This window comes from Camelus dromedarius, chromosome 32 (assembly GCF_036321535.1).
Source record: "Camelus dromedarius isolate mCamDro1 chromosome 32, mCamDro1.pat, whole genome shotgun sequence".
NCBI classification, from domain to species: domain Eukaryota; kingdom Metazoa; phylum Chordata; class Mammalia; order Artiodactyla; family Camelidae; genus Camelus; species Camelus dromedarius.
In genome coordinates this window covers 6586946-6600980 of record NC_087467.1, presented here as the reverse complement: position 1 = coordinate 6600980, position 14035 = coordinate 6586946, and the positions used below count along the sequence as shown (strand labels likewise).

General features: G+C 37.1%; 1 protein-coding gene across 2 annotated transcripts in view; it reads right to left on the bottom strand.

Annotated features, from left to right (window-relative positions):
• RPRD1A (regulation of nuclear pre-mRNA domain containing 1A) overlaps positions 1-10447 on the bottom strand; it is a 55776-nt gene extending 45329 nt beyond the window's left edge. Inside the window, exon 1 of one of the 2 annotated variants that reach the window (XM_031438949.2) lies at positions 10150-10447. In XM_031438949.2, coding sequence (XP_031294809.1) covers positions 10150-10300 — 151 coding nt within the window. In that variant the 5' untranslated portion in view covers positions 10301-10447. The remainder of the gene's footprint in view (positions 1-10149) is intronic. The other variant, XM_010977447.3, reaches the window with a different exon arrangement.
• Positions 10448-14035: the final 3588 nt, after the last annotated feature.

The following is a 14035-nucleotide window of genomic DNA, read 5'->3' as shown; positions in this document are numbered from 1 at the left end:
AGGAATAAATTTAACCAAAGAGGTATCAGACTTGTACACTGAAAACTATAAAAGGAAATAAAAGATACAAATAAATTGAAATACATCCCATTTTCATGGACTGGAAGACTTAATACTATTAAGATAACACTACTCAAAGCAACCCACATATTAAATGCAATCCCTATCAAACTTTCAATGGCATTTTTGCAGAAATAGAAAAACCCACCCTAAAATTCATATAAATCTCCAAGTGATCCCAAATAGCCAAAACAATCTTGAAAAAGAAAATTAATTGAAAGACTCATACTTCCTAATTTTAAGAGTTACTAGAAAACTACAGTAATCAAAATAGTATGGTGGAGGCATAAGGACAGACATACAGACCAACAGAACAGAGAGCCCAGAAAAAAACCCTTGCTAAGAGTCATCACTAGTCATTATGGAAACAGAAATTGAAACCAATGCTACACTACACTTACTACAGTATCTTTTTTCAAAACAAAAATGAAAAACAGAAAATAACAAGCACTGGTAAAGACGTGCAGAAATTGGAATCCTAGTGCACTGCAAGTGGGAATGTAAAACAGTATAGTTGTTCCTCAAAAAATTTAGCATAGAATTACCATATGATTTAGCAACTCCACTTCTGTGCACATATTCAAAAGAATTAAAGAAAGGATTCAGACAGGTATCCTTATAAGTATGTTCATATCAGCATTATTCACAACAGCCAAAAAGTGGAAGCAACTCTGTATCATCAAAAATGATTAAATAAAATGTGGTATATACATACAAGAGCATTATTCAGCCTTAAAAAGGAGAGTAATTCTCACATGCTACAACATGGATGAACCTTGAGGATATTATGCTAAGTTAAGTAAGCCAGTCACAAAAGAATAAATTGTAAGATTTCACTTCAGTGAGGCAACCAGAGTTGCAGAGTGACAAGAAGCAGAAGGGTGGTTGCCAGGAGTTGGGGGAAGAACAGGGAATTATTGTTTAATGGGTATGGAGTTTCAGTTTGGGAAAATAAAAAGAGTTTTGGAGGGAGATAGTGAAGATGTTTGGAGGATAATGTGAATGGACTTAACTGCACTGAATTACACACTTAAAAACTGGTTAAAATGAAAAATATATATTATGTATATTTAACCACAACAAAGAGAAAGAAAAAGCTGTTAAAATTTTAAATTTTATGTTATATATATTTCAGAACAATGTGATAGACTGAAAAAACTGGAAATTTTTTCAAGTCTTTATCAACCAGAGAAGTGCTTATAACTGAGTTCATTATTTGCCTTAAGATGTCAGAAGCTCCTAATTTAGGCACTATTCTTAAAAGAAACAGCAAAACAGTCTACAATACTCTTTCTAGCTGTAAAAGTCTGATTCTATACACTTTCCAACATTCATTCAATAACTCATTCAACACATACTGAGAATCTATTGTACACTCAATTCTGAGGAAACAAAGGAATAGGCTCAGTTCTTCAGTAATAGGAAACTCAACACAGAATCATCAAGATACTATACGATAAATGCTACAATAAGAGCAGTAAGCACGTAGGAGGTATTACTACAGAAAATGTCAAGAGTAGAGAGAACTGGCAAATATAAAGACAAGACCCTTGAAATGGAGTCTGGGGAGCAGAAAGGAAAAGAATGGAGACAAGTGAACAGAGTGACACACCAAGCCAACAAACACAAACATTACAGGAGTCTGAGAAGAGAGAGAAGAGGATGCATAAAGAGTATGTGGAGAAATAATAGCCAAGAACTCCCCAAATTTTAGGAAAAACTGAATCTACAAATCCAAGAAGCTCAAGAAGCCCAATGAACTCCAAGTAGGAGTAACTCAGAGACCTACCAAAGGTGGGAAGTTACAGCTTGGTGGTAGAGTGCATGCTAAGCACAAGACCCTAGGTTCAATCCCTAATACCTCCATTAAAATAAGTAAATAAATAAACCCAATTACCTCCCAACAACAAATAGAGACCCACAATGAGCCACACTATGTTCAAACTGTCAAAAGACAATTTCTGAAAGCAGCAATTAGACTCATGTCATGTACAAGGGAGCCTCAATAAGATTAACAATTTCTCATCAAACTATGGAGGCCAGAAGGCTGTGAGATGCCATATTTAAACTACATAATGGTAGGGGGAAGGGGTTGTCAACCAAGAATTTTATATCTGGCAAAACCATCTTTCAAAACTGAAGAATTAAGGCATTTCAAGCTAAAGAAAATCTGAAGGAATTTGTTGCTAGTAGACCTCTCCTACAAGAAATACTAAATGGAGCCCTTCAGACTGAAGTGAAAAGACACTAGATAGTAACTAGAAGCCATATAAAGAAATAAATCACATCAGTAAAGTAACTTTCATAAGTTACTTTATGTTTCAGTTTGTAACTCTTTTTGTTTCCTATATAACTTAGAATACAAATGTATAAAGCAGTAAGTCTGATGAAGGACATGCAACATATAAAGATGTAGTTTGTGAGGATAACATAAAGTGGCGGAGAAAGTTGTATAGGAACAGACTGAATATGCTACTGAAGATAAGTTGTTATCAATTCAAACTAGACTTGTTACAAGTTTAGAATATGAACTGGAAGGGAAAAAAACCAAAAACAAAAACAAAAGAACCTCACCTCCCAAAACAGGATTAGGGACTATGGGTGAATGAACAATTAATTCTTCCTGAAAAAATTAGGGAAAGCTGCAGAGAGAAGTTGCCCAGAGATCAGCATATCAGAAGGTAGGAGACAGAGTAGAAATAGAAAAAGTGAAGAGACTACAAAAGCATACAGACACACAAAAGTGCAACGTGTTTACATCATTTTTTTAAATTGAGGAGAAATTCACATAATATTAAATTAACCATGTTAAAGTGTATAATCAAAGGGCAATTACATGATTATGCAACCATCACCTATATCTGGTTCCAAAACATTTCTGTCACCCCGAAAGACAACCTCATACCCACTAAAGTCATTCATTCCCCATTCCTCTTCTTCCCCTACCCTCAGCCTCTGGAAATAACTTTGTGGATTTACGTATTCTGGATATTTCTTATAAACAGAATCCTACAATATGTCACATTTTGTGCCTGGCTTCTTTCATTTCACTTGTCTTTGAGGTTCATCCACATTACAACATGAATCAGTATTTCATTTCTTTTTATGGCTGAGTAATATTCTACAGCATGGATGTTCCACATAAATCCATTTATCCACTGATGGACATTCAGGTTGTTCCCACATTTTGAGTATTGTGAATAACGTTGCTATGAGCACTCTTTGCAAGAGTTCTACTTAAAGATAAAGACCCAGGCAGTGGGATGGGACAGAAGAGGCAAAGAAAATATTGCTAAAAGAGCAATAACACGGCTGGAGGTGAAGCATGTATGAAGAGTGGGGTCAAGACAATCCTGAAGTTCTGAGTTTAGGCAACTGGTAGACAGTAATCCCTTTCACTGAAGTAAGAAAGACAGGAAGAGTAACAGGGAAGTGGGACAAGAGTGGGGAAAGACAACAAAGTGTTGCTTTGTACAAGATGAATTTGAGATGCTCAAGAAATATCATTCGGTGACATCGAGACTGAGGCTTTAAAAAAAAAGTATCATTGAGTCATCAGCATACTGATAGCAAAAAACAAAAATTACATCTAAAGCATCAAATTATAAGTGCATAAATGAAATTATTTTTAATCATTAAGAGTTCTCTATGTGTTAGTTATAGCATATCAATTGCATTTTTAAAACTCTAAAACAATACCTGGATTAAATCTACATTAAGATGACTAAATTGTTGTAAATCTGGAAAAGTACTGTATTACTCACAGTTCTCCAGAGAAACAAGTAAGGGGTGTGTGTGTGTGTGTGTGTGTGTGTGTGTGTGTGTGTATTGTAAGAAACTAGTTCATGTGATTATAGAGGCTGTCAAGTCCCAGGATCTGCAGTCAGCAAGCTGGAGACCCAGAAAAGCTGGTGGCGTTAAGTACCTGTCTGAAAGCCAGCAGGCTCACGACACAGCAAGAGTCCAGGTTTCTGTTTGAGTCCAAAGGCAGAAGAGAAGGAAGAGTTCCCTCTTACTCATGGGAGGGTCAACTTTTTTGTTCTCTCCAGGCCTTCAACTGACTGGAAGACGACAACCCACACTGAGGAGGCCAATCTGCTCTACTCAGTCTACGGATTCACATATTATATCTCAGCCAGAAACAGCTTCACAGACAAACCCAAATACTGTTTAACCACGTATCTACAGCCACCTTGTGGCCCAGTCAACTTGACACATAAAATTAACCATCTCAAGTGCTGTTAAGTAACTAATTTTCTACTAAGAAAACTGAATTTTTTGATAGTTCAGCAAAAATACGGTCCTTGACTGACTAAATAAATTTCACTTATTTTAAAGAATAATGTATAAAATAGAATACAGTATGCATTATGATTTGTGCCAACACTAAAGAGACAAAAAAAAGCATATTGAATTAAATAGATAAGATTTCTAAATCATACTCTTGAAGGAGAATGATATTCCTTGAACTGGAGCAAAATGTCATCACAAAAATCAACCAATGCAAACCATTTTCCAAATTTACCAAAAAAACCCAAAACAAACAAACAAACAAAAAACCAAACCAAAACCTTAATTCATACAAATGTTTTCAACTTTTAAATTCTTTTGCATAACATGACTTAATCCTTTGATGCTTTCTTCTGTTAGCCTGTACTAGATTTAAATGAGATACATTTAGCACAAAGTTATGTTATTGTAAAACTTAAATGTGCATTTCAAGATGGTCTTTACAGAGCTTTACAAAGCATCATGAACTAGTATCTGAACAAGTCTGAGAACCACTTATCTAAACAATTATAATAAATACATTTAGAATAAGACTGCATAGTTCTCAGCCTAAGATTTGTCATCATAAAGATGTGAATTCTCTTTAAGCTAATAAAATACCAAAATATTTTTTTTCTTGCAAAAGACAAGACTCTAGAGTTTATACGGAAAAACGAAACAAGAAGACACAGACAGCTCTAAATAAAAAAGATGAGTAACTTGCAGGAGGTAGGGGAGGAAGGACAGTTGAGGGGAGAGATGTCCTACCAGATACGAAAACATAAAAAAGAGTGTGACAGTGGTACAGAGTAAACAGATGAACGGAGCAGAATGACAGTCTATAACTGTACCAAATACAAATAAAAACTGAGAAATACAGGAGGCATTTCAAATGGATGGGGGTTTTTACTAAAAAAAAATGGTGTGACAAACCAATGCCTACCACTTCTATCAGCTGAAACCATTAAGAAAATAACTAGAATATTTAGTAGCATAAATTAATATTTATGAATTGCAAGATAAAAAAATCGACCCATGTTCATCAACAGAGTAACGGTTATATAAATTTTGGTGCATCCATAAAATGGAATGCAATGCAGTCATTTTTTTAAATGAGGCAGTATCATATATACAAATACATCACAAATTGAAAGATACATTAAAAAGGAAAGAGGCAAAAGCACAGAGAAGCCTACATAATACCCTACCATTTGTTTAAACATGAAAGAGAGACAGAAACTGTAAAATAAATATATGACTATCTATGTACAGAAAATTCTGGAAGAATAAACTGTTAACACATTGATTCTGGGTAAGGAAAATGAGTGGGCAGGAAAGAGGAATGGAAAGGAGCCTTACTCCTTTATAACCTTCGTGCCTTTTAAGTTCTGTATTATGTGCATGTTATTACATACTAAAATATACTGTATTTTTAAAAATACACCTGAGAAGTCCAAGTATTTAACATAAGAATGGTACTTTTCTTCTTAGTTTCTCAGTTATTATAGACAAAAATGACTAAGGAAAAGGTATTAAAAAAAAAAAAAAAAGAACAAAACTACAAAACTACAGGTAGCTGATAACAGCCAAGAGTTAAGCTGAAGAACCAAAAGTGACCAAAAAACCTAGATGACAGTAAGGTGACTGAGTAAATAATTCATCATTATTATCTTTTTCATACATTTCCAAACAAAAAATTTAAAAAATTTTAAATCACTTAAAGTGCTCTGCAGACATAAAACATTAAGAGTTTAAAATGTTTACTTTATTATCCTACCTCGTTCCAAAAGGAAGTTATGAACTGAAATGTTATGTTTAAAATGTCTAATCCACTGCAAAGAACTTCCTACTTATCCTCTGTCTACAACTCTTGCAGAGATCTGTTGCTGTTGTGTTTGCATGTAGGAAAGAGCTCAAATGTCAGTGTTGTTTTACAAATTCTGGTACATTCATGGTTGATATTTCTACAGCAATGAATGCAACATACCATTTAATTAATGATGTGTATTAATAGTTTTATAATTAAGCCCACTACTGAGAAACTGACTTTAAAACAATCACCTTCAAAAGGCACTATTAAGAAAGTGAAAAGACAACCTACTGAATGGGAGAAAATACTTGCAAGTCATGGATCTGACAAGGGATCTGTATCTAAAGTACATGAATGCTTAACTCAATAATAAAAAGACAAATGACCCAATTTTAAAATGGGCAAGGATCTGAATAGACATTTCTCCAAAGATGACATACAAATGGCCAATATGCACATGAAAATATGCTCAACATCACTAGTCATCAGGGAAATGGAAATCAAAACCACAAGGAACTTTACATCCAACAGACTGGCTATAATCAAAAACACAGATACTAACAAGTGCTGTTAGAGATGTGGAGAAATTGAATCCTCATACACTGCTGGTAGCAATGTATAATAAGGAAGTCACTATGGAAAGTCTCGCATTTCCACAAATGATTGAACAGAGAGTTCATATATGACCTAGCAATTCTGCTCCCAGGAAAAATTAAAACACATCCACACAAAAACTTGTACATAAATGTTCACAGCAATATTGTTCATAGTAGCCAAAAAAGTAGAAACAACCCAAATGTCTATCAACTGATGGATATTCATACAATGAATTATTATTTGGCCATAAAAAAGAATGAAGTACCAATATACACACAAGGATGAGCCTGGAAGACCTTATCCCCAACCAAAGGAAGCCTAGTCACAAAAGACTACATATCCTATGATTCCACTTAAGGAAATCAATAGGAGCAAAGTAAGTTAGTGGTTGCCCAGAGCCAGAGAAGGTGGAGGGAATGGGGGATGTTGGCTAAAAGGCATGGAGTTTCTTTTTGGTTGATGAAAATATTCTAAAATTTACTGTGGTAATGGTTTTACAACCATATGATATACTAAAAACCAAATGGGTGAATTCTATGGTACGTTAATTATATCTCGATAGAACTGATGCAAAACAACAAAATGGTCATGTATGTCTTTGTTTACACTCCATTGCATTTACCAGGGAAATTAATAGTTCCTTTGGTCTTCATAAAGGCCATGGCGTATATCCCTCCAAATAGAAATTCTTTTTCTTTAAAGGAGACAAAAATAAGGAAAGTATAAAAAGAGGGAAAATCTTCATAATTGAATGATTACCATATCTGACATATTTTACCTAGTCATTCTTATATTTTGAGCAGTAATTTTTTCCCTACTAGTATCACATTTTTGTCTTCTTTAAGCACTTCAAGAAACTAAAGAACGCCTAGCTTAATACAAAATGTTCAACTAATTTTCCACAGTTTATTTCTTGATTTATTTCAAGTCTGATTAGTTCCTTTCAAAAATACTTGTTTTGCAGAGATAACGGGAGGATTCATGATATTACAATAAAATGTCTAAAACAATGCCTAGCCCTCAGTAGATTATCGTTATTATGCTGTAAGGGATGGACGATCCTAAAGTTGATGAGGAAAACTGCAGAGAAGGGGGAGGACGTAAAAGCTATGCCCTCCAAAGGCACAGTCATGTGTCGTGGAAAGGAAACCCTTGGCAGATAATCCCACTCCTCGCTGAGAAGCACAGCAGCAGCAACAGCACGATCATCACCACCGCTATTACTACCGCTTCTATCATCTCCATCATCACACAACATTACTCTCCTCCTAAAGCATCTTTTTACATGTCTTTAATTTTTGTTCTAATTATGAAACGTTTAAACATATGGAAACGTCTCCAAAGCCAGTTAATAGGACATCTTATCATTTTCCCCCATTTGTTTCAAAAATTGTTTTAAATATATGTAATATAAGACAACACAGATCCATTTTCATTTCTTTTCTCCCTTATGGTAGCCACTATCTTTGACTATGGTGTTAATCATTACTGTGCATGTTTTAACTGTAGGTACCTGTAAACAATACAGTGCTGTTTTGCATGTTTTCAAACTTTCACCAAATGACATATTGTTTTCTTAGCTCAACATTTTGCTTCTTTGTTATTTTTTAATTCAGTCATGTCGTTTCCCACAGCTCTAGTTTATTCATGAAAACTGTTGGACAGTATTACATTGTATGAATGTCAAAATATATTTGTCCACACTCTAACTAATGAGATGTTTAAACTGTTTATCTGATACGGGTATTGACGCTACAATAAACGTAATTCCTTGAGTTTCCGGGATATAGTCATAGAAGGAGAACTGCTAGGTTAAAGGATACACCTTCAACTTCATTAGAGGTTGCTAAATTCATCTCCCTTTTCACACTACAACCAGCAGTGTAAGAGAGGTCCTGCTTCCCCTCTTCCTCACCAAATCTTAGTATTGTAATACTTTTTAATTTTGCAAACCAAAGGATATAAAGTGGTACTTCATTGACCTATTTTTTCCTGATTAGTAAGATTAAGTATCATTTACTGGTCTTTCAGGTTTCCTCTTATGTGAAATGCCTTTAACAGTTTTGCCATTTTTCTACTAATTGTGGTATTTCTTAAGAACAGTCGTGGGGGGGGGGCGGCGGCAGAGAATAGTGTAGGTAACAATCCTTACACTCTTTCCAAAAAACAGTATAAACCTGTTGCTGATTTTCATATCTAATAAAAGGGATTGTCTTTCAATTCCTGCCTTCTCAAAGTTCACAGCTATTTTCCAGACTTTCATACCTGTGTTTCTCAAATCTTTTTGACCACTCACAGGTGGATTCCTCCTTGAGAGCCAATACACATACGCTTACATATTAAGTAAAAAACAGGGCTCTAAATCAATTTCTTCTAAGGGATTAACCACAAGCAAATACACAAGAAAATGACAGTTTGTTTCCATTCTATATAGCCAATGCCACATTTTGGCTCATATTAATATATCATATAGCTTTCATATGGATCAGCACACAAGCAACTATTTTGATTAATAACGGTTTGTTAAAACCCTTAATTAGTAAACGACCATCACATCAGATACATCAGGATGTCTGAAACTCTGTCTAACGAGTTAAGAATTAAGGTACAAATTCAGGCTAAAGAAATGAAATGTTTTAATTTTCAGTCGCACTATCATACAATCAGCTCTTATGGATAAATTTTCTCTGCAGTAGTAAAATGATTTTTCTAGATGTATTAGTGACAGGAGACTATTGCTCAGAAAAGTTAACTTCATTTACACGAGCACTGTCAAATGCCTTGCAAAATAAAGACGCTGCCCTAGAGGCATATAATTATACAGCAAGAAACGGCTTAGATCACTTAATTTAACTCCCACATTTTCAGGTGAGGCACTTGCAATCCAGAAATAAGACATTTCCCTAATCTAGGTCCTCTAAAATCTACAAATCCAGGGTTCTTTCCATTGCACCACGCATCTTATTTTAGACTCCCTAGCTCTAAAACTCGATTCCTCTACTAATTTTATAAGACTGAGTTGATGTGATACAGAAATAATGGAAGTACTCCCCAACCCCACACCAATTCTTTCCCCTCCCCTATCCTCCATTATAATATATACAATGAAGAAAATACCTGCCTGCCTGAATTCCTGACAGTAATTAGGTGCGGAGTACTGAGCCCCTGCCTTTTGTTTCAGCGTTAAACCAACAGAAGTTTCAATCCTTTATACCCTATTCAACAACACAGACTAAGCATCGACTTTGCAGGAAGCGCAGTGCACGGCGCTCCTCCTTGCCCGCAGACCACCGACGCCAGGAAGCGCTGGGTAAGGGGGGTGCGGGGCAGACGGGAGTTGAGGTCGCTGGGGGAGAACGGGGCAGGGGTCCCGGGTGCACCAGGGAACAGGCCGAGAGACGCGGGAGACTCACCTTTCCGTAGCTCCCGCTCCCACACGGTGACGATGGGCCGCGAGTGCTTGCGGTGGTGGATGAGCCACAGGGACAGGGTCTGCACGCTCTGCTGCGAGTTGCTCAACTCCGACAGCTTCTTCTCCAGCGCCGCCTCTGAGAAGGCGGACATCCCTCCGACACCGCGTTCACGCCGTCCCACGCGGTGGGGCTGAGGGGAGGAGAGTTTCGCCGCCCCCGCTGCGGCCTCGCCCCCTCACCCCACCCTTCCCCACGCCCTCACCACTGCTGCCGCCACATCCGAGACCGGCCGCAACCCAGCAAGATGGCGTCCAGCCGGCAGTGACGTCACGGTCGGTCCGCGCCCCGCCTCCCGCGAACAGGGGAGGCCGAGAGGCGGGACCTCCGAGCGGAAGGGGCGGGGCCAAGGCTGGCTCAAGAGAGGCGGTGGGGGGCGTGCCCACTGGCTCATCGCTTAGGCGGGATGGTGTTTGCGAGGCCTAGACCCCTGCTGCTGGGAGAAACTGTGCAAAGGTTAATTATTAATCTGAATATATATGCGTGTAAATTTGGTACAGGCACTTTGGAAGACTGGTGTGATATATTACCTTTTAAAATACACCTTTCTTGTGACCCTGCGATTCCACTATTTCTCGTCAATGCTAGGGAAACACCAGCATGTTTGCCCATGGAGCTGTATGCTAGTTGTATGGCCCAGCTCAGTAACAGTGGAGATTTGGGACTTTCACAGCATGGAAATTGCTAAATTAAGTGTGATACACCGTATTACAGAATACATAGAGCAGTTCAAAAGATTGATAAAGCCAGTGGTGGGTGAGTTTTTTTAAGTTGCAAAAGGAAAAGTACAGCACATTTGTTTTACAAAAGTGTGTATTTTATATGAATTCATAAGTATGTAAATGCATGGTAAAAGGTGGAGGAATACACACTACATGAATAGTGGCATCAGAGAGAGGGTCAGGATTGGAGCCCTTAAGCTGTCTATCTTGCTTTTATTTTTTAATTTATGTATTATTTATATAATAAATTAATCTTAGAAATCTTATAATTAATCCAACATTTTGACATACTTATCTTAACTCTGATAATTCACAAAGGGAACAGAAAGATGAATACTGTCATATTCTAAATATTAATGTAAGAAACTTCAAGAAAGTTATGTAAGAAAGCACAGGAATTCCTAAAGCATCTTTTGAGAAGCACTGTTCTAGAACTTTGCCCAAGTAGGCATCAAATATGCCTATTTATGTGTTTGGTTGATTATAAGTGTAGCTTCTTTTTCCCATTTCTAATGTCTCTACAGCTTGAGATTCAGAGATACCTCAGGAGGTAAGGTCAACTCTCCTTCCTCTCACTCCAGTATCAATTCTTGTCCCTATATTCTTCTTTCTCTCCTTTTATATCTTTTTTTAAAAAAAAAAATCCAATCTACTTAGTCTAGTTTTAAGCCTTAACTTAGTTCAACTTTAACCTGTTTCCCAAGACCTAAAAGTATTTTCAACAATATTCCTTTTCATGAGCCCTGAGGCCACCAAAATTGCTACATTCTCTCCCAGATTGTGTCTTCACCTGAGACTCCAGCTCTTCCCACTGCCCCTCTTCTCTATCTCAATTCTGCCTGAACTTTAAAGCCCACCTTAAATCCTACCTCCTTTCCTTTCCTAATCAGTCCAGTGCATTCGAGTTCTTTCCTGAGTCATTAACTGACTTGAATGGCTTATTTAGTGCTTACACTACTAGTCTGTTATTTGTAATTATACTTATATGTCACTGAGAGCAAAATCTGTCTGAGGAGAGAATATGTAATACATATATGAATATATATAATACATATATGAGCATATGAATGTATCTTTTCTCTCCCCAGCTAGGCTTTGCTCTCAGTGACATAGCCAAAGCACCAATTCTTCTCTCTTCCCTGGTCCTCAGTCTGATTTGGCTGCTCCTGCTCTGGGCTCCCACAGTATTCTGTGCATGAGTGTACCATGGCTTTTCACACCATGTAGTAGGATCTATATTTATTAATATTGTTAATTATTGCTGTTTTCAAAATACTGTTTATGCCTTTAGGTAATTATGATTAATTTTCGTATCTTGTGTCCTCTGACTATACTTCTCAATTTTAAATATAGGCCTCAAATTAAGAACAATGCATATTTGCATACCTAGTGTGATTTCTTGTATGTGTGACTTAGTTAAAACATATAATAAAACTAAGTTTGGGGTTTGTATCCACTTTCCTTTGAATGCCACCCAGTTACCTCTAGTATCTTTTCTCTTGTAAAAAAATCAGTTGATTTCCTGGTTAATTAGATTCAATTACTAACAACTTTTTTTTATGGCTTACACCACAACAGGCATGACATTCATTCGAAAGTCTAAAATCCCTATTGTGTCACACCTAGGAAGGTATGTTTCTGTCTCCACCAAAAAGGAGGAGGGGGGATGCTACATGTTAGGGTAAGGAAGTAATAGCAAAGGGAAATGAATGCCACCAAAGTCTTGGAAGCTCTCCTTCCAAATTTCATAAACTCAGAAAGACAGTGATCAAAATAGAGTTGCTCTCGACATAATATTGGCTGCTCAAGGTGGAATACACATTATCTTAAAAGAAAAATGTACTTACATTCCTACAGACTTCTCTGGAATCTTTAATAGTACTAAAATGTTTCAGGAAACAAAGAAATTAGGAGACCAGATACTTTGGCTGATTATCCCTTACATGTAAATACTTCCCAATAGCCATTGTCACATCAGATGATTCAACAGTTCATCTTCTAACAAAAGGAATATGAAGTAACTGATTTTAGTTCAACAATAATGTTCTCTAAAACAACCTTTGATGAATGGATTGACAGTGGATCTGAATTTCACAGAATAACATATCTTCCGGGCTGACTTCATCTGCCCACGGTTAAAATTGGAAACTGAGAAAGTAAAAAGATAATCTTGGAAGCTGACAGCTAGTGTTAACCTAAAACAATAAGTCAGTTATTTTTTACCAGCAAAATGAGTTTATTTGGGAACAGAAGAGAATTGCAATTCAGGTCACACAACTATGGGTAAACCACAGACAAGCCCAGTAAAAGGAAAGAGAGAAGACTCTTTTATAGAGGAGAAGAGGAAGTTGAGAGGGGCTGTTACAAACTAAAAGTCCATTGGAGGAAACTGGGAGTTTGAAGTATAGTGGTTTTTCATTGGCTGAGCTGTTGCCAAGCAGGGAGAAACTTTTTTCTGCTCCTGTTCCTAGTAGTAGCTTCACTTCCTGCTGGAAAGACAAGGTTTCTCTTCCTGTTGGGGTCTGTTTTGAGGTTGAGTGTTAAGTGAGAGAGAGCTCCCCATTCTGGTCTCCCAACTCCATTTTAGTTAGGTTTCCCTTTATTAATTTTCATACCACGCTGTAATGTTCCTACAAAACCTTCAACTAGTCCTCACCAGATATGAACAATAATCAGACAAGGCCATTCTGAGACTGTAGTGGAACAAGACAGAGTTAAGGCCACTGTGAAACTATGAAAATTGCTAATGTCTTCCTCTTATAACTAAATGATTACGGTTCCTTTAGCAATGTTATCTCTAGCCCAATCTTAATCCTTTGGCATTCCAGATGAAAACTGCCAAACATCTATCCAATCACCAAATTGCCCCCACTTCCTGACAGCACCCAATCCAGAACGGGCTCCTGATTTCCCTAAAACATCCTGAGAATCACCCAGCACAAGCTCAAATCTTACAATAAAGCCTTCCAATCCCTTCTTAGTGTTACCAAACTCGGGTCCAAAAATCAATACTCGAGAGAGACAAATGTTGCTTTTCATCAGAATGCTGGCCACCTGGGGAGACGGTGGACTCAGTGTTTCTCCAAAACCACCTCTGAAGAGTCGGT